This window comes from Coregonus clupeaformis, chromosome 1 (genome assembly GCF_020615455.1).
Source record: "Coregonus clupeaformis isolate EN_2021a chromosome 1, ASM2061545v1, whole genome shotgun sequence".
Taxonomy (NCBI): domain Eukaryota; kingdom Metazoa; phylum Chordata; class Actinopteri; order Salmoniformes; family Salmonidae; genus Coregonus; species Coregonus clupeaformis.
Genome location: NC_059192.1, coordinates 40,301,525 through 40,326,737, shown reverse-complemented (window position 1 = coordinate 40,326,737; position 25,213 = coordinate 40,301,525). Strand labels below are relative to the sequence as shown.

General features: G+C 44.2%; 1 protein-coding gene across 1 annotated transcript; it reads left to right on the top strand.

Annotated features, from left to right (window-relative positions):
- The first annotated feature begins 10 nt into the window (after positions 1 to 10).
- On the top strand, positions 11 to 23,627 carry LOC121568459 (palmitoyltransferase ZDHHC16A). The gene is made up of 11 exons (XM_041878996.2): positions 11 to 165; positions 16,945 to 17,203; positions 17,807 to 18,001; positions 19,762 to 19,850; positions 20,062 to 20,090; positions 20,265 to 20,398; positions 20,602 to 20,685; positions 20,938 to 21,023; positions 21,598 to 21,721; positions 21,800 to 21,870; positions 22,034 to 23,627. Exons 2-11 carry the CDS (start codon positions 16,952 to 16,954, stop codon positions 22,134 to 22,136), a joined length of 1,167 nt encoding a protein of 388 aa, XP_041734930.1. The 5' UTR covers positions 11 to 165; positions 16,945 to 16,951; the 3' UTR covers positions 22,137 to 23,627.
- Positions 23,628 to 25,213: the final 1,586 nt, after the last annotated feature.

The following is a 25,213-nucleotide window of genomic DNA, read 5'->3' as shown; positions in this document are numbered from 1 at the left end:
AGCACTGAGTCTGCGCAGTAAAGGAGAAGCGTTTGTGCTAAACGAAGCTCGCGCCAGTGTATCTCTCTTTCAATTATTCGCCTCCGGATTATTAAAACCTTCTTCAAATCGGTATAATGGACAGAGATAACACATTTATCGCGGGTGCCGTGCGATCCTAAAAAAGTGAGTAAATACATTCAGTGTATTTGTGCAATGGTAGCTAGAAAGCAGCATAAAACGCTATGTTACTGGTAGCTCATGACACTGCTGGTCAGTGCCAGTGGTCCTTTCATTTCAACTGATGATCTTTTGCAGACAGGGCGGTGAGGAAGAGAGAAGGTTGAGGAAGATGTCAGCGTTTAAATTGATATGAATGTATGCATATTATTGTTTAGTTATCTTTATAAACAGCCTTCAGTCCGTCGTCATAAACATATAACATTGTATCACAAAAAAGCTTGATTCTTTCTATGGCACTGGCAGATGGTTTAATAAAGAGGGGGATTAGGTGGTGGGCCATAAACTATCTGCTTTAGTTTTCGAGATGATCGATCACTGTCGAGGGAGGAGCTGGTTATTACATATTGTGTATATTTATTTCGGCCGAACACATTTCCGTTTGTTGGCAATGTCAATTATTGCATTTCCCCCCCAAAATACTTACTTTTATGTTCACTAGCTGGAGGAAAAGGGTGCAACTGCGGTTCCTGCATTTGGGCATTCCTGCATCTGCAGGAACCCCTCTTTATACTTATATTGGTCCATTTTTAAGCTAGGACTCCGGTACACAGGCGGGGGGCGCTTTAGTACAGTAGGTGGCGGTAATGCACCATACCATTGCCGATAAACCCCACAGAAGAAGAGGCGTGGTCAAAAGGGAAGAGGCCACACTTCTTAAACCCTTCCACCACATAGGCATGTCCTTGCAGCTCTGGTACGGGTAGCGGAATACTCTGGCAAATTCTTTAAAGGGCCAAAGTATGCCACGTCCAGTGGCTGCAGGACATGGGTGCAGTGTGGTGGAAGACAAAGAAGTATAACCCCTTCCCATCTAGTTCCAAGATGGCGTAGCAGTGCGCTCGTGTTCTCTGTTGGTGTCCGTGTAAATTGCCTGTTTTTTGTATTTTTGTTGTTGTATTTTACGTATATATTTCCCTATCACACTTTTCATCCTTCTACTAAATATACTTTCCTGCAACCCGCCTCACTCACTCAATATGGAACGGATTCTATTATTTACTCACCTTTTATCTAGAATCTCCAGCTGAAACTAGCTAGCCAGCTAACTAGCTACTTGCTATTAGCCACCGTTAGCGGTTTTCACACAGAACATCTGATTTTCTGCTGGAATAACTGAATCACTGGACCTTAACACTGGATCGCAACTAGCTAGCCGCAACCGAATGGATGTTGCTGTAGGCTAATCACCTCTGCCCCCGAAGCAAGCACCAGTTAGCCTTGAGCTAGCCTCGAGCCAGGCCCATATCCCGGCTATCTACCTCTTTGTCTACCGGACGGGAGTAGCCAGCTACCTAGCTACTTGCTATTAGCCACCGTTAGCGTTTTTTCACCATTGTCCGTGGCCTGCACTACCTACCAGCCAGCTCTAGCCTGGACTATTATCGGCCAGTTTGCACTGTCTGCACAGCGCGTTATCGACCCAGAACATATTGGATTTTCTGCCGGAATCACTGAATCACTGGACCTTTAACACCGGATCATCGCAACTAGCTAGCTGCAACCAAATGGATGTTGTTGTTGGCTAATCAGCCTTGAGCTAGCCTCGAGTCAGGCACATCTCCCGGCTATCTACCTCTCTGTCAACCGGACGGGACCTCCTAGAGTAGACACGGAGCCCCGCCGATCCATCATGACTGGTCTGCCGACGTAATCGTCTGTGGTTTCAACAGGCTTCCCGTTGCGACGACCACGAAGATCCATCTGCTAGCCCTGGCCCGCTAGCACATGCAAACAACAGCCGTGCTTCCTGCTCGCTGTGCTGTAGCACCAATTCGAACTGCTCTCTGACTCACATATTGCTGTTCACTGGACCTTATGATCACTCAGCTGCACAGCTGATGCCTGCTGGACTGTTCCTATACACGGTACCCTGTCCTGTTTATCTGTTTAGCCTCAGCCCAAACTTTCATTGCCATTACCAGCTGTTTTCTTAGCTCTCTCTAATAACACCTGTGATTGCTTTATGCCTCTCTCCCATGTCAATATGCCTTGACTATTGCTGTTCCAGTTAGTTTTTGTTATACAATTTCACTGTAGAACCCCAAGTCCCTCTCAAACTGCCTCAAATAGCTCCTTTGTTCCACCCCCCATACACGCCGAGACCGGCTCAATCGGTGCCTCCAGTGATGCTATCTCTTTCATTGTTACCCAACGCTTAGGTTTACCTCCACTGTACTCATATCCTTCCAAATGGCATATTATTATTATTATTATTATTATTATTATTATTATATCCTTGTCTGTACATAATGCCCTGAATCTATTCTACAACGCCTGGAAATCTGCCCCCTTTATTCTCTGTACCCAACGCACTAGAAGACCAGTTCTTAAAGCATTTAGCCATATCCTTATTCTAGTCTTCCTCTGGTGATGTAGAGGATAACCCAGGCCCTGCAGCCCCCAGTATCACTCCTACTCCCCAGGAGCTATCATTTGTTGACTTCTGTAACCATAAAAGCCTTGGTTTTCTGCACATTAACATCAGAAGCCTCCTTCCTAAGTTTGAGTTATTCACTGCGTTAGCAGACTCCGCCAACCCTGATGTTCTAGCAGTGTCTGAATCCTGGCTTAGGAAGGCCACCAAAAATTCAGAAATGTCCATCCCCAACTACAACATTTTCCGTCTAGATAGAACTGCCAAATGGGGTGGAGTTGCAATCTACTGTAGAGAGAGCCTGCAGAGCTCTATCATACTATCCAGGTCTGTGCCCAAACAGTTTGAGCTCCTACTTCTAAAAATCCACCTTTCCAGAAATAAGTCTCTCACTGTTGCTGCTTGCTACAGACCCCCCTCAGCCCCCAGCTGTGCCCTGGACACCATATGTGAATTGGTTGCCCCCATCTATCCTCAGAGTTCGTACTGCTTGGTGACCTAAACTGGGATATGCTTAACACCCCGGCCATCCTACAATCCAAACTAGATGCCCTCAATCTCACACAAATTATCAAGGAACCTACCAGGTACAACCCTAAATCCGTAAACATGGGCACCCTCATAGATATCATCCTGACTAACTTACCCTCTAAATACACCTCCGCTGTCTTCAACCAGGATCTCAGCGATCACTGCCTTATTGCCTGCGTCCATAACGGGTCCGCGGTCAAACAACCACCCCTCATCACTGTCAAACGCTCCCTAAAGCACTTTAGCGAGTAGGCCTTCCTAATTGACCTGTCCAGGTATCCTGGATGGATATCGATCTCATTCCGTCAGTAGAAGATGGCTGGTTGTTCTTTAAAAGTGCTTTCCTCTCAATCTTAAATAAGCATGCCCCATTCAAAAAAATTCAGAACTAAGAACAGATATGTTCCCTGGTTCTCCTCAGACATGACTGCCCTTGACCAGCATAAAAACATCCTGTGGCGTACTGCATTAGCATCGAATAGCCCCCGCGATATGCAACTTTTCAGGGAAGTTAGGAACCAATATACACAAGCAGTTAGGAAAGCAAAGGCTAGCTTTTTCAAACAGAAATTTGCATCCTGTAGCACTAACTCCAAAAAGTTTTGGGACACTGTAAAGTCCATGGAGAATAAGAGCACCTCCTCCCAGCTGCCCATTGCACTGAGGCTAGGAAACACTATCACCACCGATAAATCTACAATAATCGAGAATTTCAACAAGCATTTTGCTATGGCTGGCCATGCTTTCCACCTGGCTACCACTACCCCGGCCACCAGCTTTGCACCCTTCGCTGCAATATCCATCCTGCCCTGCCTTTCGTAAAGTTTTTGATAGCCAAGTTAACAAACAGATCACCAACCATTTCGAATCACACTGTACCTTCTCCGCTATGCAATCCGGTTTCCGAGCTGGTCATGGGTGCACCTCAGCCACGCTCAAGGTCCTAAACGATATTATAACCGCAATCAATAATAGACAGTACTGTGCAGCCGTCTTCATCGACCTGGCCAAGGCTTTCGACTCTGTCAACCACCGCATTCTTATTGGCCGACTAAATAGCCTTGGTTTCTCAAATGACTACCTCGCCTGGTTCACCAACTACATCTCAGATAGAGTTCATTGTGTCAAATCGGAGGGCCTGTTGTCTGGACCTATGGCAGTCTCTATGGGGGTGCCACAGGGTTCAATTCTTGGGCCGACTCTTTTCTCTGTGTATATCAATGATGTCGCTCTTGCTGCGGGTGACTCTCAGATCCACCTCTACGCAGATGACACCATTTTGTATATATCTGGCCCTTCATTGGACACTGTGTTAACAAACCTCCAAACGAGCTTCAATGCTATACAACACTCCTTCCGTAGCCTCCAACTGCTCTTAAACACTAGTAAAACTAAATGCATGCTCTTCAATCGAACGCTGCTGGCACCCGCCCACCCGACCAGAATCACTACTCTCGACGGGTCTGACCTAGAGAATGTGGACCACTATAAATACCTAGGTGTCTGGTTAAACTGTAAACTCTCCTTCCAGACACACATTAAGCATCTCCAATCCAAAGTTAAATCTAGAATCGGCTTCCTATTTCGCAACAAAGCCTCCTTCACTCATGCTGCCAAACATGCCCTCGTAAAACGAACTATCCTACCGATCCTTGACTTCGGCGATGTCATTTACAAAATAGCCTCCAACACTCTACTCAGCGAATTGGATGTAGTCTATCACAGTGCCATCCGTTTTGTCACCAAAGCCCCATATACTACCCACCATTGTGACCTGTACGCTCTTGTCGGCTGGTCCTCACTACATATTCGTCGCCAAACCCACTTGCTCCAGGCCATCTATAAATCACTGCTAGGCAAATCCCCGCCTTATCTTAGCTCATTGGTCACCATAGCAGCTCCCACCCGTAGTATGCGCTCCAGCAGGTATATCTCACTGGTCATCCCCAAAGCCAACACCTCCATTGGCCGCCATTCCTTCCAGTTCTCTGCTGCCAATGACTGGAACGAACTGCAAAAATCTCTGAAGCTGGAGACTCTTATCTCCCTCACTAACTTTAAGCATCAGTTGTCAGAGCACCTTACCGATCACTGCACCTGTACACAGCCCATCTGAAATTAGCCCACCCAACTACCTTATCCCCATATTGTTATTTATTTTGCTCATTTGCACCCCAGTATCTCTATTTGCACATAATCTCTTGCACATGTATCGTTCCAGTGTTAATACTAATTGTAATTATTTTGCACGATGGCCTATTTATTGCCCTCCCCCCATACACGCCGAGACCGGCTCAATTGGTGCCTCCAGTGATGCTATCTCTTTCATTGTTACCCAACGCTTAGGTTTACCTCAACTGTACTCATATCCTTCCATATCCTTTTCTGTACATAATGCCCTGAATCTTTTCTACAACGCCCGGAAATCTGCCCCCTTTATTCTCTGTACCCAACGCACTAGAAGACCAGTTCAAAAAAGCCTTTAGTCGTATCCTTATTCTACTCCTCCTCTGTTCCTCTGGTGATGTAGAGGCTAACCCAGGCCCTGCAGCCCCCAGTATCACTCCTACTCCCCAGGAGCTATCATTTGTTGACTTCTGTAACCGTAAAAGCCTTGGGTTTCTGCACGTAAATATCAGAAGCCTCCTTCCTAAGTTTGAGTTATTCACTGCGTTAGCACACTCCGCCAACCCTGATGTTCTAGCAGTGTCTGAATCCTGGCTTAGGAAGGCCACCAACAATTCTGAAATTTCCATCCCCAACTATAACATTTTCCGTCTAGATAGAACTGCCAAAGGGGGTGGAGTTAGCCTGCAGACCTCTATCATACTATCCAGGTCTGTGCCCAAACAGTTTGAGCTCCTACTTCTAAAAATCCACCTTTCCAGAAATAAATCTCTCACTGTTGCCGCTTGCTACAGACCCCCCTCAGCCCCCAGCTGTGCCCTGGACATATGTGAATTGATTGCCCCCCATCTATCCTCAGAGTTCGTACTGCTTGGTGACTTAAATTGGGATATGCTTAACACCCCGGCCATCCTACAATCTAAACTAGATGCCCTCAATCTCACACAAATTATCAACGAACCTACCAGTTACAACCCTAAATCTGTAAACATGGGTACCCTCATAGATATCATCCTGACTAACTTACCCTCTAAATACACCTCTGCTGTCTTCAACCAGGATCTCAGCGATCACTGCCTTATTGCCTGCGTCCGTAACGGGTCCGCGGTCAAACGACCACCCCTCATCACTGTCAAACGCTCCCTAAAACACTTCAGTGAGCAGGCAAAGCCTCCTTCACTCATGCTGCCAAACATGCCCTCGTAAAACTGACTATCCTACCGATCCTTGACTTCGGCGATGTCATTTACAAAATAGCCTCCAACACTCTACTCAGCAAATTGGATGTAGTCTATCACAGTGCCATCCCTTTTGTCTCCAAAGCCCCATATACTACCCACCACTGTGACCTGTACGCTCTTGTTGGCTGGTCTTCACTACATATTCATCGCCAAACCCACTGGCTCCAGGCCATCTATAAATCACTGCTAGGCAAATCCCTGCCTTATCTTAGCTCATTGGTCACCATAGCAACACCCACCCGTAGTATGCGCTCCAGCAGGTATATCTCACTGGTCATCCCCAAAGCCAACACCTCCATTGGCCGCCATTCCTTCCAGTTCTCTGCTGCCAATGACTGGAACGAACTGCAAAAATCTCTGAAGCTGGAGACTCTTATCTCCCTCACTAACTTTAAGCATCAGTTGTCAGAGCACCTTACCGATCACTGCACCTGTACACAGCCCATCTGAAATTAGCCCGCCCAACTACCTCATCCCTATATTGTTATTTATTTTGCTCATTTGTACCCCAGTATCTCTATTTGCACATAATCTCTTGCACCTCTATCATTCCAGTGTTAATACTAATTGTAATTATTTTGCACTATAGCCTATTTATTGCCTTACCTCCATAACTTGCTACATTTGCACACACTGTATATATATTTTGTTGTATTTTTGACTTTATGTTTTGTTTTACCCCATATGTAACTCTGTGTTGTTGTTTTTATCGCACTGCTTTGCTTTATCTTGGCCAGGTCGCAGTTGTAAATGAGAACTTGTTCTCAACTGGCTTACCTGGTAAAATAAAGGTGAAAAAATATATAAAAAAATAAAGTGCCGCCGCGAGCACCTCTGGGTCCATGTGGCTCTTGTGCCCATCGAAGAGGAGAAAGAGAGGGCGCTCCTTTTCTCTCTTTGCGTATTCTGACATTGAACTTAAGCATGAGAATGGCATCCTTAAAAAAAAAGTACAGCGTGCTATTCACCCGCTATTCGTTTTGGGGTGGACTAAATGAAGGTATGGCGGAGGTGTGTCTACAGATACACTGTATTCTGACCTTGACTTAATGCCACCACCTTTACGCACGAGGAAACCATGAATAAGGCCTAGCGATCCTACCGGTTCCAAGTGAAAAAATCATCTACTTTGTTTTATCTAATAGAAATAACACCATTCTTCATGCACTGTAAATTACAACAGCTAGGTAAATGAGTAATCTGTTTGGATAAGGGAATTGTAAATACAATTACAGTTGTTTTAGATCTATTTTACCTTATAATCGCCAGAGACAAATATGAAACCATTCATATGGCAGCAAACTAAAGCATAACATGTAAAGTTTATGAAATTCTGTGCCATTATGCAGAATTGAAATTGTACAGCCTTTTAACTTGCAGGGATGGGCACTCTCAAATGTCTTAATTATAGGCTACCCCGACTTTCTATGTTTCCTACTTCTATCATGTTAAATATTAGCCACTATCAGTATCGACCGTCAGTAGGCCTAATAACCACACATATTCAACTGCCAATTTACTGTTAGTTCCCTTCAGTTGGTATAGCCTACATTATCATTCCATTTAATTACTTTGTTTCGTTGACCTTAATTTGCTTCCTCTGTAAACGCTGTCACTGATGTGTGGTTGTTGCTGAGGATCATTAGTAACGGTTGATAATATAAAAAAAGACATTTAGGCTAATTAAATCGTTATGGAGCGGAGTGCAGACCAAGCCATAAGAATTTGAACCCGACGCATGGCGCAATACTTGGCCGTGTCATCACACAGTTCCATGGTTAGTGCAGGCAATAGACGAGGGTATAGCCTACTATTGTACACTATTTTTCCTATTATAATTCTACGTACACTAATCTTCCAACATTACCATGGGTTGAAGAACTGTATGTGGCAATTTTCAGAATGAATCAAACCACCGTTTTCTTTCTTTCATGCGTAAAGGCTCTCCAACCCATTTTTTTTGAGTGCCTAGGGTTCAGCCTAGCTAAAGATATTATTGTTATACATTTGCGGGGATGACATCTGGAGATCCAAGCTATAGGCTTGGGTAGCGCCGAACCTACTGAGTTGATTTATGCGCAATATAATGTTTTAATTATACAGTGCATTCGGAACGTATTCTAACCCCTTTACTTTTTCCACATTTTGTTACGTTACAGCCTTATTGTAAAATTGATTAAATTAATTGTGTTCCTTATCAATGTACACACAATACCCCATAATGACAAAGCGAAAACCGGTTTTTAGAGATTTTTGCAAATTAATTGAAAGTAAAAAACAAATACCTCATTTACATAAGTATTCAGACCCTTTGCTATGAGACTCGAAATTGAGCTCAGGTGCATCCGGTTTCCATTGATCATCCTTGAGATGTTTCTACAACTTGATTGGAGGTCACCTGTAGTCAATTCAATTGATTGGACATGATTTGGAAAGACCTGTCAATATAAGGTCCCACTGTTGACATTACATGTCAGAGCAAAAACCAAGCTAGAGGTTGAAGGAATTGTCCTTAGAGCTCCGAGACAGGATTGTGTCGAGGCACAGATCTTGGGAAGGGTACTAAAACATGTCTGCAGCATTGAAGATCCGCAAGAACACAGTGGCCTCCATCATTCTTAAATGGAAGAAGTTTGGAACCACCAAGACTCTTCCTAGAGCTGGCCGCCCGGCCAAACTGAGCAATCAGGGGAGAAGGGCCTTGGTCAGGGAGGTGACCAAGAACCTGATGGTCACTCTGACAGAGCTCCAGAGTTCCTCTGTGGAGATGGGAGAACCTTCCAGAAGGACAACCATCTCTGCAGCACTCCACCAATCAGGCCTTTATGGTAGAGGGGCCAGACGGAAGCACCTCCTCAGTAAAAGGCACATGACAGCCCACTTGGAGTTTTCCAAAAGGCACCTAAAGGACTCTCAGACCATGAGAAACAAGATTATCTGGTCTGATGAAACCAATATTGAACTCTTTGGCCTGAATGCAAAGCGTCACGTCTGGAGGAAACCTGGCACCATCCCTACGGTGAAGCATGGTGGTGGCAGTATCATGCTGTGGGGATATTTTCAACGGCAGGGACTGGGAGACTAGTCAGGATCGAGGGAAAGATGAGCGGAGCAAGGTATAGAGAGATCCTTGATGAAACCTGCTCCAGAGCGGTTCACCTTCCAACAGGACAACGCTGGAGTGGCTTCGGGACAATTCTCTGAATGTCCTTGAGTGGCCCAGCCAGAGCCCAGACTTGAACCCGATCTAACATCTCTGGAGAGACCTGAAAATAGCTGTGCAGTGACGCTCCCCACGGGGGGCCAGTATGACAAATGTATGCACTCACTAACTGTAAGTCGCTCTGGATAAGAGCATCTGCTGAATTACTTAAATGTAATGTAATAACCTGACAGAGCTTGAGAGGATCTACAGAGAAGAAAGGGAGAAACTCCCCAAATACAGGTGGGCCAAGCTTGTAGTGTCATACCCAGGAAGACTCAAGGCTGTAATCGCTGCCAAAGGTGCTTAACAAAGTACTGAGTAAAGGGTCTGAATACTTATGTAAATGTGATATTTCAGATTTTTTATAAATGTGCAAAAAAATGAATACTGTTTTTGCTTTGTCATTATTTGGTATTGTGTGTAGATTGATAAGGGGGCAAAAAAACTATTTAATCAATTAAGGCTGCGGTTGTGAGGCAGGTTGGACGTACTGCCAAATTCTCTAAAATGACGTTGGAGGCAGCTTATGGTAGAGAAATTAAAATTAAATTCACTGGCAACAGCTCTGGTGGATATTCCTGCAGTCAGCATTTTTAAAAAAAAATTATTTCACCTTTATTTAACCAGGTAAGCCAGTTGAGAACAAGTTCTCATTTACAACTGCGACCTGGCCAAGATAAAGCAAAGCAGTGCGATAAAAACAACACAGAGTTACATATGGGGTAAAAAAAACATAAAGTCAAAAATACAACAGAAAATATATATACAGTGGTGCAAATGTAGCAAGTTATGGAGGTAAAGCAATAAATAGGCTATAGTGCAAAATAATTACAATAGTATTAACACTGGAATGCTAGATGTGCAAGAGATTATGTGCAAATATAGATACTGGGGTGCAAAAGAGCAAAATAAATAACAATATAGGGATGAGGTAGTTGGGTGGGCTAATTTCAGATGGGCTGTGTACAGGTGCAGTGATCGGTAAGGTGCTCTGACAACTGATGGTTAAAGTTAGTGAGGGAGATAAGAGTCTCCAGCTTCAGAGATTTTTGCAATTCGTTCCAGTCATTGGCAGCAGAGAACTGGAAGGAATGGCGGCCAAAGGAGGTGTTGGCTTTGGGAATGACCAGTGAGATATACCTGCTGGAGCGCAGACTACGGGTGGGTGCTGCTATGGTGACCAATGAGCTAAGATAAGGCGGGGATTTGCCTAGCAGTGATTTATAGATGGCCTGGAGCCAGTGGGTTTGACGACGAACATGTAGTGAGGACCAGCCAACAAGAGCGTACAGGTCACAGTGGTGGGTAGTGTATGGGGCTTTGGAGACAAAACGGATGGCACTGTGATAGACTACATCCAGTTTGCTGAGTAGAGTGTTGGAGGCTATTTTGTAAATGACATCGCCGAAGTCAAGGATCGGTAGGATAGTCAGTTTTACGAGGGCATGTTTGGCAGCATGAGTGAAGGAGGCTTTGTTGCGAAATAGGAAGCCGATTCTAGATTTAACTTTGGATTGGAGATTCTTAATGTGAGTCTGGAAGGAGAGTTTACAGTCTAACCAGACACCTAGGTATGTGTAGTTGTCCACATACTCTAGGTCAGACCCGTCGAGAGTGGTGATTCTAGTCGGGTGGGCGGGTGCCAGCAGCGTTCGATTGAAAAGCATGCATTTAGTTTTACTAGTGTTTAAGAGCAGTTGGAGGCTACTGAAGGAGTGTTGTATGGCATTGAAGCTTGTTTGGAGGTTTGTTAACACAGTGTCCAATGAAGGGCCAGATGTATACAAAATGGTGTCGTCTGCGTAGAGGTGGATCTGAGAGTCACCAGCAGCAAGAGCGACATCATTGATATACACAGAGAAAAGTGTCGGCCCAAGAATTGAACCCTGTGGCACCCCCATAGAGACTGCCATAGGTCCAGACAACAGGCCCTCCGATTTGACACACTGAACTCTATCTGAGAAGTAGTTGGTGAACCAGGCGAGGCAGTCATTTGAGAAACCAAGGCTATTTAGTCTGCCAATAAGAATGCGGTGGTTGACAGAGTCGAAAGCCTTGGCCAGGTCGATGAAGACGGCTGCACAGTACTGTCTATTATCAATCGCGGTTATAATATCGTTTAGGACCTTGAGTGTGGCTGAAGTGTACCCATGACCAGCTCGGAAACCGGATTGCATAGCGGAGAAGGTACGGTGGTATTCGAAATGGTCGGTGATCTGTTTGTTAACTTGGCTTTCAAATACTTTCGAAAGGCAGGGCAGGATGGATATAGGTCTGTAGCAGTTTGGATCTAGAGTGTCACCCCCTTTGAAGAGGGGGATGACCGCGGCAGCTTTCCAATCTCTGGGGATCTCAGACGTTATGAAAGAGAGGTTGAACAGACTAGTAATAGGGGTTGCGACAATTTCGGCGGCTAGTTTTAGAAAGAAAGGGTCCAGATTGTCTAGCCCAGCTGATTTGTAGGGGTCCAGATTTTGCAGCTCTTTCAGAACATCAGCTGTCTGAATTTGTGTGAAGGAGAAGCGGGGGGGCATGGGCAAGTTGCAGCGGAGGGTGCAGAGTTGGTGGCCGGGGTAGTGGTAGCCAGATGGAAAGCATGGCCAGCTGTAGCAAAATGCTTGTTGAAATTCTCGATTATTGTAGATTTATCGGTGGTGATAGTGTTTCCTAGCCTCAGTGCAGTGGGCAACTGGGAGGAAGTGCTCTTATTCTCCATGGACTTTACAGTGTCCCAAAACTTTTTGGAGTTAGTGCTACAGGATGCAAATTTCTGTCTGAAAAAGTTAGCCTTTGCTTTCCTGACTGCTTGTGTATATTGGTTCCTAACTTCCCTATTTGATGCTAATGCAGTACGCCACAGGATGTTTTTGTGCTGGTCAAGGGCAGTCAAGTCTGAGGAGAACCAGGGGCTAAATCGGTTCTTAGTTCTGTATTTTTTGAATGGGGCATGTTTATTTAAGATTGAGAGGAAATTACTTTTAAGGAACAACCAGGCATCCTCTACTGATGGAATGAGATCTATATCCATCCAGGATACCTGGGCCAGGTCAATTAGGAAGGCCTACTCGCTAAAGTGTTTTAGGGAGCGTTTGACAGTGATGAGGGGTGGTCGTTTGACCGCGGACCCGTTACGGACGCAGGCAATAAGGCAGTGATCGCTGAGATCCTGGTTGAAGACAGCTGAGGTGTATTTAGAGGGTATGTTAGTCAGGATGATATCTATGAGGGTACCCATGTTTACGGATTTAGGGTTGTACCTGGTAGGTTCGTTGATAATTTGCGTGAGATTGAGGGCATCTAGTTTGGATTGTAGGATGGCCGGGGTATTACGCATATCCCAATTTAGGTCACCAAGCAGTACGAACTCTGAGGATAAATGGGGGGCAATCAATTCACATATTCACAGGGCACAGCTGGGGGCTGAGGGGGGTCTGTAGCAAGCGGCAACAGTGAGAGACTTATTTCTGGAAAGGTGGATTTTTAGAAGTAGAAGCTCAAACTGTTTGGGCACAGACCTGGATAGTATGATAGAGCTCTACAGCTAGCTCTATCTCTACAGTAGATTGCAACTCCACCCCCTTTGGCAGTTCTATCTAGACGGAAAATGTTATAGTTGGAGATGGAAATTTCAGAATTTTTGGTGGCCTTCCTGAGCCAGGATTCAGACACTGCTAGAACATCAGGGTTGGCGGAGTGTGCTAACGCAGTGAATAACTCAAACTTAGGAAGTAGACTTCTGATATTTACGTGCAAGAAACCAATACTTTTGCGATTACAGAAGTCAGCAAATGATAGCGCCTGGGGAGTAGGAGTGATACTGAGGTTTGCAGGGCCTGGGTTAGCCTCTACATCACCAGAGGAACAGAGGAGGACTAGAATAAGGATACGGCTAAAGGCTTTAAGAACTGGTCTTCTAGTGCGTTGGGTACATAGAATAAAGGGGGCAGATTTCCGGGTGTTGTAGAAAAGATTCAGGGCATTATGTACAGACAAGGATATGGAAGGATATGAGTAAAGTGGAGGTAAACCTAAGCGTTGGGTAACAATGAAAGAGATAGCATCACTGGAGGCACCAATTGAGTCGGTCTCGGCGTGTATGGGGGGTGGGACAAAGGAGCTATCTAAGGCAGGTTTAGCTGGGCTGGGGGATCTACAGTGAAATAGTACAATTAGAAATAACCGAAACAACAATAAGCTAACCATGTTTGGGCTGAGGCTAAACATAAACAGGATGTAGTACCGTAAAAAGGAACAGTCCAGCAGACATCAGCTGTATAGCTGAGTTATCATAAGGTCCGGTGAACAGCAATAGGATAGTTCGGAGGCTGCTAAAGCACTAGCGAGTAAGAGGCCACGGCTAGCGTGTGCTAGCGGGCCGGGGCTAGCAGATGGGATCTTCGTGGTCGACGTCGTAACCACATCAGACGATTTCGTCGGCAGACCAGTCGTGTAGGATCGGCGGGGCTCCGTGTCAACACTAGGTGGTCCCGTCCGGTTGACAGAGAGGTAGATAGCCGGGAGATGGGCCTAGCTCAGGATGATTAGCCAGACCACAGCGTCCATTTTGTTGCAGCTAGCTGTTAGCGATGAATCCGGAGTTAAAGGTCCAGTGATTCAGTGATTCCGGCAGAAAAACTGATATGTTCTGGGTCGATAACGCGCTGTGCAGACTGGCCGAATAATAGTCCAGACTTGAGCTGGCTGGTGAGTGGTGCAGGCCACGGACAATGGTGAAAAACCGCTAACGGTAGCTGATAGCAAGTAGCTAGTTAGCTGGCTACTCCCGTCCGGTACACCTAGAGGTAGATATGAGCCTGGATCTAGGCTAGCTCGAGGCTAACTGGTGCTTGCATCGGGGGCAGTGGTGATTAGCCAGACAGCAACATCCATTCGGTTGCGGCTAGCTAGTTGCGATCCGGTGATTAATGTCCAGTGATTAAAATTAATCCCGCAGAAAAAAAAATCCAATGTTCTGGGTGAAATACCACTAACTGTGGCTAATAGCAAGTAGCTAGTTAGCTGGCTAGCTAGTTTCAACTGGAGATTCTAGATAAAAGGTAAGTCAATAATAGAATCCGTTCCACATTGAGTGAGGCGGGTTGCAGGAAAGTATATTTTGTAGAAGGATGAAAAGTCTGATAGGGAAATATGTACGAAAAATACAAAAAAAACAGGGTATTTACAGGCTATTTACAGACACACGACAAAAACAGAACTGCACTACTACGCCATCTTGGATGAAGCATGCATCTGTGGCATTGAGTTGTGTGACAAAACTGTACATATTAGTGGCCTTTTATTGTCCCCAGCACTAGGTGCACCTGTGTAATGATCATGCTGTTTAATCAGCTTCTTGATATTCCACACCTGTCAGGGGGATGGATTATCTTGACAAAGGATAAAATGCTCACTAACAGGGATGTAAACAAATTTGAGATAAATAAGCTTTTTGTGCGTATGGAATATTTCTGGGATCTTTTATTTCAGCTCATGAAAGATGGGACCAGCACTTTACATGTTGCATTTATATTTTTGTTCAGTGCATTTTTTTTTAACTCAGACACCTGTGACCCATTCAAAACCTTGGGTCGCGGCCCACCAGTGGAGAACCGTTGATTTTAAACCACCTAATATACCCATATTCACTGAACATTTAGTATTTGAAACTAAAACATTCATTTCCCAAATGATTTCTCTATAATCCTACAGGCTCTTTTATCATTCTCCATACCTTATATTCTAATGCATCCAACATTATGCATGCCCACCATGGTATTGGGCAGCTGCTATTTGAGAACTCATCTGGTTTAGAAATCAAACTCTGGATATCTTATTGCAGAGCACATTGTACAACTGTTTTTAGAGAATATTGTGTTGCAAGGTATGCTATATGTGTAGGCTATGCCATATGTATTGGTTAATATGCATTTACAGCTTGTCATTTTTAAACCTCCATTCTAAACCTCTCTGCCAATAACCACTAGTTTTCAGTTTTCCCCACCCCACTCAGACCACTCCCAGTCAGTCCTAGTAAAATTATTTCTTGAGAAATGGCTCTTGCAAAGAAGCTATTTTTGTTACTTTTTGACCATTTTGATTGAGAACAATCACAGTAAGGTACTTGTTACCCAGAAATTATTTGATATTGAGATTTTTTAAAAATGGCTTCATTGGGCCTTTAAGAACATCTGGATAGTATTGCAACAATGTAGCTAGCTCCATTCTTTAGGAATCTGTCATTATTGGCTGTGTCACACTCACTCTTGTGCTCCGCCCTGCTCATATCCCTTGATTGAAATCAGAGGAAGAGGCGAGAGGGTTTACTCCGCCCAAAATGTTGCCACGAAAATAAGACCACAATGTGAGGAATCTTTGCAACAACAAATGTAATTGCTAATTTTCTACGCAAGGCTTATTTGATCGAATATAAAAGTTTCCTGATGGTTAGGTTGTTATGAATGCACTGATATAAGTGGACGCACGTGGCATTTCGGCAACTTTGAAAAACAAACTTTATATCGGAGTTCTCATTGGCTTGAATGGCTTCACCTGATGTCCATCTTTAAGGACATGTATTTACATTGTTAGCGCGGTTGGAATGCAGAATAGCAAGAGTAGAGTTGCCGTAAATTAAGTGTCAGGATTTTTTAATTTTTTTACAGCAGTAGGCCTAGCAGTTGGTGGTTCAATCCCAAATCTACCCTATGCACTTGTCTGAGATGATTTGACAGGTGTTTGCAATTTGGTAATAGGACCAACTTGCTCTCTGATAGGCTAGGTGGAAGTTTCACCATATTGCTTTGACCTATCAAATTATCTCAGATGTCCTCAAGTGCATTGGACGTAGGGTCTAGGGATCGATTTGGGATTGGGCCGGTGATTTATAAATGTCAATTTGGCCTGTTTCCACATGATCCCTTTACTGAGTCCCCTTTCATTTGGACTGTTTAATCTAATCCTAAATTGGAATTATGGGTAGGCAGAAGGGCCAGCCGGCAGGTCCAACATATGCCGTTATTCCCAGGGAGCCAGGGGAATGTCGGAACATAGATCCCAACGTCATAATTGCTACGTCCAGCCGAAGCCCAGAGAAGGAGTAGGCCTGAACCCGGAACCAATACCATTCCTTACACCCAAGTGGTCTTTGTAGCTCTGTGTAGTACATATAGTATTGTTCAGGCCTGTTTGTGTGTGTGTGTGTGTGTGTGTGTGTGTATACATTCATCCCTGTGTGTGTGTTTCAGGAGTAGAATGCGGCCGTGCCCCACCTTCCTGCTGGTGCTGCTGCGCTGGATGCGGTTGCGCGTGTGTGCCAGATGGTGGCGCTACAGCAATGGCAACAACAGCAGACTACCGCTGTGTGTGAGGCAGAGATGGGTCTACCTCAGACTGATGGTTAACTCCCTCTGTTACAACTCCCTCACCAACTCTGATGTCGTCATGGACTCACTGATGGAACCCATCTTCTGGATGGTGGACCTACTCACCCGCTGGTTCGGGGCGGTAAGTGTGTGTGTCAGAGAAAGAGAGATAGATAGTTGTACAGATGTTCCTGCTCATGAAACAATTTCTCCTTCACTTAAAGAGATTCTCTGGTTCTTTTGTATACTTTTTAGCCAGTAGTTCTGAAAGTAGCGCTCACGAGCCAAAAGTGGTCCCTGAAAATTGCATACTCCGTCAAATTATGTGCAGATATGTGCACCACGTCATTACGCTCTCTCTTGCTCTGCTGTGGGTGCATGATATACCTCTTGCTAGCTGTCACTTATATGGCGATGGGCTGAAGCTCATTGGTTGAAATCAAATTGCTAGGGGGTGGGCCCATCTGGGGGCAAATGTAGGGAAAATGGTACAGCACATCTTTCAGAAAAACAGTTGTTTTCAAACTAGGGATTTCGTGATTAATTGAGGTAAGACTAATTCTGCTCATATATTATGCATGTATGAACTACACATTGACACATCCAGCCCAAAGCGGGCGGTTTAAAAAATACTAAGTAGTCGCCAAAGTTCCGGATCATGTCTTTAATTACCCTCCCTCTCTCGCTCTCTCGCTCTCTCTTCTCTCTCTCTCTCTCCCTTCTCTCTCTTTCTCCATCTCTCCAGGTGTTTGTGTGTCTGGTAGTGATATTGACCAGTTCTATCCTGCTGATAGCCTATGTGGGTCTGCTGCCCCTGATCCTCAACACCTACTCTCCACCCTGGATAGTCTGGCACATCGGTTATGGACACTGGAACCTCGTCATGATCGTCTTCCACTACTATAAAGCCACCAAGACCGCCCCAGGATACCCCCCTACGGTGCAGACAGACACACACACACACACACACACACACACACACACACACACACACACACACAGTACCAGTCAAAAGTTTGGACACCTACTCATTCCAGGGTTTTTCTTTATTTTTACTATTTTCTACATTGTAAAATAATAGTGAAGACATCAAAACTTTGAAATAACACATATGGAAGTAACCCAAAAAGTGTTAAGTCATGTGGTAACCCAAAAAGTGTTAAACAAATCAAAATATATTTTAGATTTTAGATTCTTCAAAGTAGCCACCCTTTGCCTTGATGACAGCTTTGCACACTCTTTGCATTCTCTCAACCAGCTTCACCTGGAATGCTTTTCCAACAATCTTGAAGGAGTTCCCACATATGCTGAGCACTTGTTGGCTGCTTTTCCTTCACTCTGCGGTCCAACTCATCCCAAACCATCTCAATTGGGTTGAGGTCGGGGGATTGTGGAGGCCAGGTCATCTGATGCAGCACTCCATCACTCTCCTTCTTGGTCAAATAGCCCTTACACAGCCTGGAGGTGTGTTGGGTCATTGTCCTGTTGAAAAACAAATGATAGTCCCACTAAGCGCAAACCAGATGGGATGGCGTATCGTTGCAGAATGCTGTGGTAGCCATGCTGGTTAAGTGTGCCTTGAATTCTAAATAAATCACAGACAGTGTCACCAGCAAAGCACCATCACACCTCCTCCACCGTGCTTCACGGTGGGAATCACACATGCGGAGATCATCCGTTCACCTACTCTGCGTCTCACAAAGACATTGCGGTTGGAACCAAACATCTCAAATTTGGACTCATCAAACCAAAGGACAAATTTCCACCGGTCTAATGTCCATTGCTCGTGTTTCTTGGCCCAAGAAAGTATCTTCTTCTTATTGGTGTCCTTTGGTAGTGGTTTCTTTGCAGCAATTCGACCATGAAGGCCTGATTCAGGCAGTCTCCTCTGAACAGTTGATGTTGAGATATGTCTGTTACTTGAACTCTGTGAAGCATTTATTTGGGCTGCAATTTCTGAGGCTGGTAACTCTAATGAACTTATCCTCTGCAGCAGAGGTAACTCTGGGTCTTCCTTTCCTGTGGCGGTCCTCATGAGAGCCAGTTTCATCATAGCACTTGATGGTTTTTGCGACTGCACTTGAAGAAACTTTCAAAGTTCTTGACATTTTCCGGATTGACTGACCTTCATGTCTTAAAGTAACGATGGACTGTCGTTTCTCTTTGCTTATTTGAGCTGTTCTTTCCATAATATGGACTTGGTCTTTTACCAAATAGGGCTATCTTCTGTATACCAACCCTACCTTGTCACAACACAACTGATTGCCTCAAATGCATTAAGAAGGAAAGAAATTCACAAATTAACTTTTAACAAAGTACACCTGTTAATTGAAATGCATTCCAGGTGACTACCTCATGAAGCTGGTTGAGAGAATGCCAAGATTGTGCAAAGCTGTCATCAAGGCAAAGGGTGGCTACTTTGAAGAATCTCAAATATAAAATATATTTTGATTTGTTTAACACTTTTTGGGTTACTACATGACTTAACACTTTTTGGGTGACTTCCATATGTGTTATTTCATAGTTTTGATGTCTTCACTATTATTTTACAATGTAGAAAATAGTAAAAATAAAGAAAAACCCTGGAATGAGTAGATGTGTCCAAACTTTTGACTGGTACTTTATACACACACATACACACACACACACACACACACACACACAGGTGTAATAGAGATCTATGTGTTGTGTTTATTCCAGGTAAAGAATGACATTCCGTTTGTGTCTGTGTGTAAGAAGTGTATCATCCCCAAACCAGCCAGGACTCACCACTGTGGCATCTGCAACACGTAAGACAAACTCAAGTTGCCCCTAACCACAGATCTATGATCAGATGACCCTATCCTAACCATAACCAATAGTGTGAGGAAATATCTGACCCTGGGCCAGTGGTACGGGAATAACTTATACTTTTACTTACTCGATTAGAACTCATAACCCTGCTACAGTATGGTAGCGTTGTAGATGGCCAACGTTAACATGACATCTTCTACTTCACAGGTGCATTCTGAAAATGGATCATCATTGTCGTATCCTTTAAATGGAGTTGGAGAGTAGCTACATCTTTTACAAGAATGTCTGTTAGGCACAAGAATGAAGACAAAATCACAGGATATAAAAAATTACAACACTTGACAATGTGTAGTATTTTGAGGATGGGTGTTAGTGTTTTTGGTTTTCTCCTTAACTACTGTTCCCCCCAGCGTGGCTGAATAACTGTGTCGGCCATTTTAACCAGCGCTATTTCTTCTGCTTCTGTCTCTCCATGACCCTGGGCTGTGTCTACTGCAGCATCAGTGGCCGGAACCTCTTCCTAGATGCTTATAGTGCTATAGAGGTACACACACACGCTTACAAACTCTTTGAGAGAGACCTGAGTCTGCTGATCTGCTATCTCCTCCATTGTGGGGCTTCTATTGTTGAGAGGGTCATGGTCTACTTTAACCATCTCTGTGTTCAGTTTTAACTCTTGAAGTGTTTCTTCTGTTTGTCTCTTAACGCTTGGTTGTCTGGGTGTGTGTTTTTGTATTGTCCACATAGCGCTTCAAACACATGGACTTGGATAAATCAGGTGTCCCGGTGACAGGGATGGGGCAACTCATAGGAATCTTACCTCCTGGGCAGGTAGTACACACACACCCTGCCCCTTCCACGTCATTCTGCTTCTCGTAGTTACTTTCTTGTTCTTAGTGATGGCAGTTCAATGGATGACTTAGATTTAAAGAGTGATATTGTTAATACGATCTTTGATCTTGTATTATGCTTATTATTGCATACTCATAAAACCGGTGACTTAAGCACAACCTCTGGGTCCCGACTAGGATATGTTTTCCTGTTTAGGTGTTTGTATGACCTCTGTATGTTGTTGTCAATCAGAGCACCTACCAGACCCCTCCTCCTCCCTACACGTTCAGAGACAAGATGTTCCACAAGAGTATCATCTACATGTGGGTGTTAACCAGGTGAGATCTACTTCACAATATTACTGTTATTATTACTGTATTTTAATTAGTTTACCACAGTGATCTTTAAAGCTGCAATATGTAACTTTTTGGGTGACCTGACCATATTCACATAGAAATGGTAGATATAGATCTGTCATTCTCATTGAAAGCAAGTCTAAGAAGCAGTAGATGCGTTCTATGTGAGCTATTTCTATGCTTCCTGTTCTTCCCGTTTAGTTTTTGTGTCTTCTACTTTCGGTTTTGTACACCAGTTTCAAACAGCTGAAAAAATAATCTTTTTGGTTATGGAAAATATTTTTCACAGTGGTTTAGATGCTACAATGATTATCTACACTATACCTGCTTGTTTTGTCACATTAACTGAAATTAGGTGGAGAAAAAAAAAAGGAAATGGCGGAGTGATTTCTGCATAGTGCACCTTAAAAAAAATATATATATATATATATATGTTTTTTTAAAGTTCCAATTTAAAAGCACATTATTTCCCCGTGATGATAGAACCTCAGCCTCACAGTACCGTGTGTGTTGTCATTGGCTGTTTGTCCTAAAAAACAGTGATTGGTCATTTTAGCACTGTGGCTGTAGCTCTGGGGGGGCTGACTATCTGGCACGCAGTGCTGATATCCCGAGGAGAGACCAGCATAGAGAGACACATCAACAACAAGGAGACTGAACGCATGGCCAAACGTGGCAAGGTGAGGACACACACACACAACTACTCTTACAGTTGGTGGACACAAGCTATTCAAACTGTATTCTCCTCTTTCTCCCAGGTGTACAAGAACCCCTTTAACTATGGCAGACTGAACAACTGGAAAGTCTTCTTTGGTGTGGAGAAGAGAAGGTTAGTTAGATGCTTGTCACCAAGCAGTGTGAAGATCTGTTGATCTGTGCAGATATTTAACGCGCAGATATTTTTGTGACTGTTGTGGTCAGAAATAAAACACTATTAATAAATATTATATTGTATTTAGTTGTGGTAACCTCTGCCTCTCTTCTCTCTCCAGTCATTGGCTGACGCGAGTCCTCCTGCCCTCTGGACATGCCCCCTATGGGAACGGCCTGACCTGGGACATCTATCCAATCAGAAAAGACATGATTCCCGTCTGAGACAAATAGAAAAGAACTGACTTGAGACATCTACCCAATGAAGAAACACCTGATGGCTATCTGACCCCTGACCCCACAGACTCTGTCCACAGAGAAAACTACATCTCCCAGCGGCCCCTGCTCCCTACAGGTGCTGAAGTCCATTGACCAGGTTCTATAGACGAGAAGTTGAGGTCTGAGCTGGAGAGTGAATACTCAGAGGACTACAGGGATGGCCAACAGGGAAGAGATGGGGAATGTTTGCTGCTCCCAAGTTAAACAAACCTGGTCATTTCCATGTAAAAGGACCCATGAGCACCAACATGTGATGTTCATAGGAGCATGTCAAATTGGGTGTCAAATAAAAGCTAAGAGTCTATATTTTTGAGAAATGAATGCATATAGAAATGTTTAAACCATTTCCCATCCTAAAAATTAGGAATAACAAACGCTTTGATTTCTTGTCAGATGGAAAAGGGGTCTTAGAAAACATCTACCAGAAAAAGTCTTAAAATGTATTAGAAATGCATCAAAAGATAATGATGTTGAAGTAAAGACCCCTGCCAAGTAATAGCAACAATTGAGTTTAGGAAAAAAATGTCTGCCTTCTGTAAGTTTAAGAAACATTGCCTTTTGCCTTGAAATTCCGTTACCAAAAACCTACATATCTTTAAGATATTTTCAAATTTCTCTCCTTTACTTGTTACTCCTTCCAGAAGTAACAAGTAAAGGTAGAACTATCAATTAGTGATAGTTTTTACTTATATCAATTTTGTTATGAATTATTAAGGGATTAAAACTCGAAATTCTGTTACCAAATCGGTAACAGAATTTCTGCAATTGAATTGGCTACAATTGGAAATCATAGTAGTCACAAACCACAGTTGGGTTACCTGCTACAGTCCTCCCTTCCACTGGCATACTGTTATGTTCAGCTGATAACTGGTTTCTTTCTGTCTAGTGGCCAAAGCAAGAGTGAAAAGTCTGGACATCTCTCTCTCGCTCGCTCCTCTTTCCTCTCTCTCGTAACCTCTTCCTGCTTTTACTGACACCTACCCATGAGTACCCTCTCTTTCCATTTACTGTAACCAGCCTCCTCACCCACTGAGCATCGGACGTCCATGGACGTAAAAAGTAGTTAAAATTTGGTTCATTGCGCCCTGGCCTTGATTTCATTGCCCACAGATGTTTTTTGGTCCGGTCCAGACCAGCCTTGATTTCAACGTCCACAGACGTCTGGACAGGCCTTCATTTGACCCAAACATAGTTTTTCACAAGTTTGGACAGTACAGTAGAATCCATTAAAGAAAAGTATAGTTCAGTACATTACTGCACAGTAGATAGAGTACAGTATAGTTCAGTACAGTGAAGAAAAGTAGAGTTCAGTACAGTACACAGTAGAGCACACGAGTTGATTACACTAATGTACTGAACTATAATGTACTGAACTATACTATACTCTACTTGACTGTACTGTACTGAACTCTACTGTTCTAAATTTTTTTACATTTTAGTCATTTAGCAGACGCTCTTATCCAGAGCGACTTACAGTTAGTGAGTGCATACATTTTCATACTGTACTGTACCGTTCTGTACTGTACTCTACTGTATTCTATGATTGGTTCAGATTTGGTCCGGACCAACCAGATTTGGTGGTGTAGCTCATTAAAATAATAGCCAGTGTGTAGAATAATACCCAAGTATGCAAAGAAGGATATTGCATATTTCTACCTTTGGTCTACCTATTTAGGATACATCACCATCAACAGAATGACATTCATATCCATAATTATGCATTTCTGTGTAGTACAGATCAGGGACCCATGATGAAATTCCGTTAACAGGTGTAAATCCATTTAACTTATAAATAGATTTTTTTCAAACTCAAGCTGTTATGTCATAGCTGACACCCTATTCTTTCTGCAGACATCTTTGAATCTTAATTGTGGTCATATAAAGAACTGAGGGCGATTTTAATGAAATTCTGTTACCAAACTTTGCACCTGCACAGTTCTTCCAGTAAGTGTGTTTTTGTAAAATGTTCAGTGTAAATTGTTAAAAGTAGTCCTTGTGCATAGATGTGTATGGTTTGTTAAACTTTGGAATCCAGTGTAAAATCTGAGTCTCAGCGCAATTCTGTTACCGTGGAATTGCCCCCCTACAAAATGTTTCAACCCTGGTCCTGGCACTTGGTTTTGGGCTTGCGTAATAAAGGCCTACCACACTCCGGTACTTGTTTTTGTTGTTTTTCTATGTGGGGAGGGTCAGGTGAGAAGGGGATGGAAGGGGGGTGCTGTGCGATTATTAAAGATACTCTTTAAAAAGGTAGGGTTCTACATTTTTTGGGAAGATGGGCAGGGACTCTGCTGACCTAGCTTCAGGGGGAAGCTGGTTCCAACATTGGGGTGCCAGAGCAGAGAAGAGCTTGGACTGGGCTGAGCGGGAGCTGCCCTCCAGTAGGGGTGGGAGGGCCAAAAGACCAGAGGTGGCAGAACGGAGTGCTCGAGTTGGGGTGTAGGGTTTGAGCATAGGCTGAAGGTAGGGAGGGGCAGTTCCTCTTGCTGCTCTGTGGTCTTGTAGTGGATGCGAGCTTAGACTGGAAGCCAGTGGAGTGTGCGGAGGAGCAGGGTGACTTGGGGGAACTTGGGAAGGTTGAACACCAGGCGGGCTTCGGCGTTCTGGGGGGGGGGTCTTTGAGCGGAAGAGGTCTTTGAGCGGGCAGGCCTTCCCTGGGAGGAAGAGCAGTTCCATCTTCTCGAGGTTGAGGTGGTGGGCCAAGCTGAGATATCTGCCAGGCACGCAGAGATGCGTGTTGCCACCTGGGTGTCAGAAGGGGGGGAAGGAGAAAAGTAGTTGTGTCATCCGCATAGCAATGATAGACCATGTGAGGATATGATGGAACCGAGTGACTTGGTGTATAGAGAGAAGAGGAGAAGGCCTAGAACCGAGCCCTGGGGGACACCAGTCATGAGAGAATGTGGTGCAGACTCAGATCCTCTCCACGTCACCTGGTAGGAGCGGCCTGCCAGGTAGGATGCAATCCAAGAGGGTGCGGAGCCTGAGACTCCCAGCCCTGAGAGGGTGGAGGGGAGGATCTG